Here is a 6159-nt window from a genome sequence, read left to right as displayed (position 1 = left end):
ACTGTGAGGCCTCCCCAGCCATGTGGGGCTGTGAGTCCATTCGACCCTTTTCCTTTATAAACTATCCTGTCTCAGTTGGGTATGTCTTTAATATAATAGCAGTGTGAGAACAGACTAATACAGCAGGGAACCATCTTCTTTCACCAAAAAAGAAAAAATTTAGTAAAACATCTGGACAGTGGCACAAAGCTATTCCGTGGAGAGACCCGATGGATAGCACTGCCGAGGTGGAACTCCCACCTGTCCTTGCAGCAGTGTGGGGCCTGAGGGATGATGCATGAGGCTGCACAGGAGCGGGGGACTCAGCCCAAGGTTAAGTCTTGGCCCTGAATCACAGCTGCACCATGAGTGATGGAGGCAGCGCCCCCACTGCCTGCAGCCCAGCCCACGAGACACCACTGGGCAGGACAACTCACCGTGGGTGGTGGGGGGTGGGGGGAAAGGCTTGGCTGCTGTACACGCACACGTGGGTGTGGCGGAGCCCACAGAAAAGGTGCCGCCCACTTCTAGCCCAGGACGCACGAAGAGCGGAAGGCACTGCCCCTCCGTGTTCCTGCCCCCCTGCCAGCCTCTGCTGCTCCATCACGACCCCATGGCTCGCCCTGGGCTTTCACAGTCTTGTTTCACACAGCTGGTGCCTTCACACATCATCCCTCAGGCCCTGCGCTGCTGTTCCTGGGCTGAACGTGGGCTTTCACGCACTGCGTGAGGATAGACGGCAGTTCCGCCTCGACAGTACTGTCTGTCGCCCCCATCCACGGAGTAGGCTTGTGCCACTGTCTGGATGTTTTACTAAATTGTGCCTTTTCCAGTGACAATCACTGGAAAGGGAAGAAAGGTGTGCCGACGTGGGCCAGTGGCAAATCAAGGCACAAGGGCTGCCCCTGGCGAACGCCTGTACAGAACCAGGTGCTGCGGGGTGGACCCTGGCCAAAAGCAGGCTCAACTGTGAAAAACAACAAGAATAAAGTGTGGCCTCAAGTTTATGTCTAGAAAGGTGAAGTGATGGAAGAAACTAAGTTTTTAAAATCAAGGACGAGTCATCAGCCACCAGACAGAAGGGCCCGGCACTGCCTGGAGAGAGGCTGAGGCAGCACGGCAGCCCCGGGGAATATTTCTTGGCAAAGTTTTCAAAGAAGGCCCTTAAGGAACACCACAGGCATGAGGACGGCCCCGGCCACGTTCCTTTGCAGGATCAGCTCCAGCAAGTCCACCTGCCAGAACCAAGGCGGCTGCTGCAGACTGAGCAGAGCCCTGCGAGGTAAACCGTGAGAACGGCAGCTGCAGGAAGAGAAGCGATTCCTCCCGCTTGTATTTCTCATGTAGCCTGCAGCTGGACGTGTGAAGCCCTCATGCACATAGCACACGGCACACACAGGGAAGGAAACATCAGCGCCATCATTCGATTCATGATTTTACGTTTTGAAATTTCCGGGAATGAAACCGACTTAGAACATGCACATTTCTAAAGGATTTCTGCATATCTGATTTTAGCATGAGTTTTTGGAGCACTGTAAGCTCCCGGAGGGGACAGTCAGCTCCCGGCAGAGGGGACAGTCAGCTCCTAGAGAGGACAGTCAGCTCCTGGAGGGGACAGTCAGCTCCTAGAGAGGACAGTCAGCTCCTGGAGGGGACAGTCAGCTCCTGGAGGGGACAGTCAAGTCACAGAGGGGACAGTCAGCCCCCAGAGGGGACAGCCATGAATGCCATGACTACCAGAAGGACATGGGCACCCTCTGTCCAGCAGCCCAGGCATTCTGGCATCTGGAGGGCCTAGAGCAGGCACCTGGGAGGCTGCTGTGAAGGCAGGGACGCCTCACCTGAAATAAAGTCTCTGTACAGCCTGGCAGTGCCTCAGCTCCGCCTGCAGCGAAGGTGAGGATTCTCCTGCTTCACGTGGTGCTCGGCTGCTGTTAACTCGGTTAACTTGAGTGAGATAAAGCTGACACTTTTTAGGTAAATGCAAACTAAAAGATTAGAACTAACCCCATAAGCCTCTTTTCCAACCCTGTGTGGTCCCGGCTGGCGGGAGAGACGTGGGATCTGAGCCTCTCTGGGAGCCCCGTGCACAGGGGCATCCCCTGCAGAAGACCCCACCCTCCTGACGGAGGCGGCGGCTCCACGCACACAGGCCGCACCTGCAGGGTGAACTCAGGCCCGGAATCCATCTCCGGACCTGACAGATTTATCCGCTGAAGCCGGCATCACAGGCCAGCTGTGAGTACTGTGTGAACAGAACGCATAGTAATCACCTAACACAGGATGCGGGGAGCGGACCCACGCGGCGTGCACACCCCACAGCAGACCTGTCTCCCCCAGGAGCTGCAGCCAGAACCTTCTCACAGTAAATCAACAGGCAGGTGTTCGTTTTGCCTCCAGCATCAACATTTTAAGGAAGTTCCAAGTTGTTAAGAGTGAAGTTTCAAACATATCACATATACGCTACCCCTGATAATCAGAAAAATACTTTATTCGACTACATTACTTAATTATTTCATCAAGTGAGAAAGTGTAGTCGCATTGGCTGTCTAACATACACATGCTAGTAGGCAGAAGGCTGGAGGACTGGAAGGGGTAGAGCGGGTGGCTGGGTGTTCATCTTTCACGTGTCACTGCCCCAAGGTGAGCAGGTCCCGCAGGAAGCATCGAGAGTCGCAATAAAAACACATCAACTTTGTCTTTGAAATGACTTCAAAACTTCACACTGTTGAGGAAAATGAGGATGCACATGTTACATACAAAAAATAAGGTGGGGAGAAGAGTTTATTCACTAAAATGTGTACTTTTAAAAATTCAGATGTCATCTTAGTATTTTCAGAGTATTATCAATATGTTTTAAGTCGTAATTTTGGAACTTCACAATGAATAGAAAAGTGAACCTTGCTGCGTTTCTGAACGACTAAGGCAAAGCTCAGAAACACAACTCTTGAGAACGTTTAGAGCTCCGTGTCTGCCCTTGGCGCACACTTGAAGACTTCTTTACACATGCACTTTCCCAAGAGCATTTCCTTCTGGGGCTGCTGAGCACCTGCCTGAACACTGCCTCTGCAGCAGGCTGGCGATGCTGATGGGCGGCCTGGGGGGCAGCCCGGCCTGGGAGCTCCCGAAGCCTGGAGAGTCCCCTCTTCCTGCTCTCCCTGGTAACTGTGGTGTTGGCGTTAGCGGTGGTCCCTTGTAGGGGATTTGCAGAGGTGGAATCCTAATAAATTCAAGAAACACAAAATTATTAATGCTCCAAGCATCTCTGGTGACATGACAATTACAGCACTGACGGTTTTGTGGTTTTAAAGGCCTGGATTCACAAGCATCTCTGAGTACCTCGGACCAGCACGCACACCCCCACCAGGCGGTCAGCAGAAGACATGGACAGATGCTGCAGGGCCCGTGGGCACCCAGGAGGGTCAACACCCCAGGCCAACGGGGATGGGAGGTGGGGATGTGAGAGAACGCTGAGGCCTGCAGGCAGCCAGGGGTGGATTGGACAACAGGCATTAAAAGCCGTTCAAGGACTCTGGGGGGCTGACATGGGAGCGTCTGCCTTTTAGAGAGAGCACCGGACCTTTGAACACTTGAGTTCAGTTGACAGAGACATCGGTGTGTACTTAAATATGCAGCAGACAGAGTGGGAGGCCACCCAGAGGTCTGAGAAGAAGAACATGGGGAGGTGAACTGTGGTCTGTTCTGGGGCTGGGGCCGAGTCCAGCCTGCCACCTGCTTTTGTAAATAAAGTTTTACTGGAACCCAGCCACACCCATTAATTTACACACTGCCTGCCCCAGCCTTCTCAATACAGAGGCAGAGCTGAGCAGCTGCCCAAAAAGTCAAACATATTTACTACCTGACCTTTATAGAAGACGCCTGCTGACCCACGGCCTATTCTTGTAGTAAAATAGCACACAGTCATCACGTGGTTCTTTTGAAGATTTTAGCAACAGGGCAAATGCCTACGTTGTATCTTAGCTTCAAAAAAGCAAACTCCTGGCCAGGCACGGTGGCTGATGCCTGTAATCCCAGCATTTTGGGAGGCCGAGGTGGGTGGATTACCTGAGGTCGGGAGTTCGAGACCAGCCTGACCAACATGGAGAAACCCCTTCTCCACTAAAAATACAAAATTAGCCACGCTTGGTGGAGCATGCCTGTAATCCCAGCTACTCGGGAGGCTGAGGCAGGAGAATCACTTAAACCCGGGAGGTGGAGGTTGCGGTGAGCCAAGATCGCGCCATTGCACTCCAGTCTGGGCAACAAAGAGGGAAACTCTGGCTAAAAAAAAAGCAAACTCTAAAGTGGTATATGCAACAAAACCTCACTCAAAGCGTGTAAAAAAAGGGATGAAAAGCAACACATTAAACTTTTAGCAGTAATTCTGTGGGTGAGATGATGAGCAGTTTTATTTTGCTGACCATTTCCTTTAAAACGCTGTGAAGAAGGTGCTTGCAGGGGACACTACCTGAGAGGCTTTCCCACGCTCCTCTGACTCGGTGTCAGGCCGGGATGCTCAGGGGCCCGGGAGGAGACACTGCCTGTGGTAGAACAAGAAAAAAACACGAGTCGTTCACCGTAACACATCACGGTGCTTTGAGGACGACAACCAGGCCAGCCTGCTGCGCTTCTCGGTAGCTGTCACTGCCTCTCCGCCGTGAGGGCAGAGGCAGGCAGAGCCACACAGGCACGCGGGTTCCTCTTCGGTCACGCGCAGCCCTGGTGCCAGCACGACACCCTGAGCAGCCCCGGGTCTTCCACATGAGGGCGTAAATATCCTACATTTTAATCTTTCTACCTTTATGCACCTCTGCAGCTTAGAGAATATGTAAGCCATCTGAATCATCAGCAGCTGGAAAGCAAGACCTGGAAATGAACTGGCCAGTCCCAGCTGAGCTTCAACCTCACTCAGGGGCCCTCGGCCGGGGGCTCTGCGAAGGGGCCTGCCCGTCATGGGGGCAGCCGTGGGCATGCAGACTGTGCCTGGCATACACAGGTGCTCAATGAGCATCTGGAGCACAAGCTTCTTCCCCTGCCTCTCCCAAGCCTTGGCTCCTGCTCCCGAGAACTGCCGGAAGGGCAAAAGCACGTCCAGAAGTTCTTTCAGCGCTCCACCCGTGTTTGCTTTCTCCAGGTGCCTTGTAAGGTGAAAGGGGAGATGTGACGACTGAGTTCTCAAGCAGCACCTGCTCGTGGACCCCAGGCTGGGAAAAGTCACCTGGTGAGGGAGCCCGAGCATTAGGCTTCCCCAGCGCAGTGACTGGTGACTGCCCGGTGACTGCCCAGTGCCTGCCTGCGGCGGCATGTCGGGGGGTCGCAGGTCTGTGGGGCACAAGGCAGTCTCCGTATCCCCAACGGGGGTCTTGTCTTTGCCCCGGGCTGTGCGGACCTTGTGAGGATGTTGCCTGCGGGAGGTATCATAACTCCTGAGTCTGCAGGTGACCCTGAGAAGCCTCCAAAGAACAGCTAAGAGCAAGAAGGAGAGCTGTCCCACTGGGCTGTGTGAGTGCTGCCTTCACTTCTGTCTTTTATCATGGTTTGGCATCTGGAGGCTTGTGGACCCTGCAGAGACTGCCCTCCTAGGGACAGCCAGTTCCTAGAGGCAGGAGGCCATGGTGAGCACACTTCTGATATGAAAGCCAACAAATCCAGAGCCCATGTTCAGAGCCCACCCCAAGCCTGGGCAGCCTGTTCCACTCACCCTGCCTGATCCTCCCATGAGAACCACAACCAAGGTGCTAGGTCTCCCCTCACTCCCTCCCTGGGGGTCTCTGGGGAACTATGAGTGGAAACTCCTTTCCTGACAGCCATTGCCTCCTCATCCTTCGGCCTCACACCAGCTGATTAAAACAAAACCCTGTACATTGAACACACAGAACCACAAATAATAACGATGGCAGGCATCTTTTGTTAAGTAACTTATGCTCAATACTAGATGGTTAGTTGAAATTGTTGGCTGGGCGCGGTGGCTCATGCCTGTAATCCCAGCACTTTGGGAGGCTGAGGCAGGCAGATCACCTGACGTCAGGAGTTTGAGACCAGCCTGACCAACAGTGGAGAAACCCCATCTCTACTAAAAATATAAAATTAGCCGGGCGTGGTGGTGCATGCCTGTAATTCCAGCTACTAGGGAGGCCGAGGCAGGAGAATCACTTGAACCTGGGAGGCAGAGGTTGCAGT

General features: G+C 53.6%; 1 protein-coding gene across 1 annotated transcript in view; it reads right to left on the bottom strand.

Annotated features, from left to right (window-relative positions):
• Positions 1 to 2449: 2449 nt before the first annotated feature.
• Positions 2450 to 6159, bottom strand: part of RNF212 (ring finger protein 212) — a 55409-nt gene continuing 51699 nt past the window's right edge. Inside the window, exons 10-12 of the mRNA XM_011970886.1 lie at positions 4448 to 4520; positions 3033 to 3199; positions 2450 to 2704 (exon numbers count right to left, since the gene is read on the bottom strand). Coding sequence (XP_011826276.1) covers positions 2700 to 2704; positions 3033 to 3199; positions 4448 to 4520 — 245 coding nt within the window. The 3' untranslated portion in view covers positions 2450 to 2699. The remainder of the gene's footprint in view (positions 2705 to 3032; positions 3200 to 4447; positions 4521 to 6159) is intronic.

Source organism: Mandrillus leucophaeus, unplaced genomic scaffold, assembly GCF_000951045.1.
Source record: "Mandrillus leucophaeus isolate KB7577 unplaced genomic scaffold, Mleu.le_1.0 Scaffold98, whole genome shotgun sequence".
NCBI lineage: Eukaryota > Metazoa > Chordata > Mammalia > Primates > Cercopithecidae > Mandrillus > Mandrillus leucophaeus.
The sequence above is the reverse complement of the archived record's forward strand: the minus strand, read 5'-3'. Positions and strand labels throughout refer to the sequence as shown.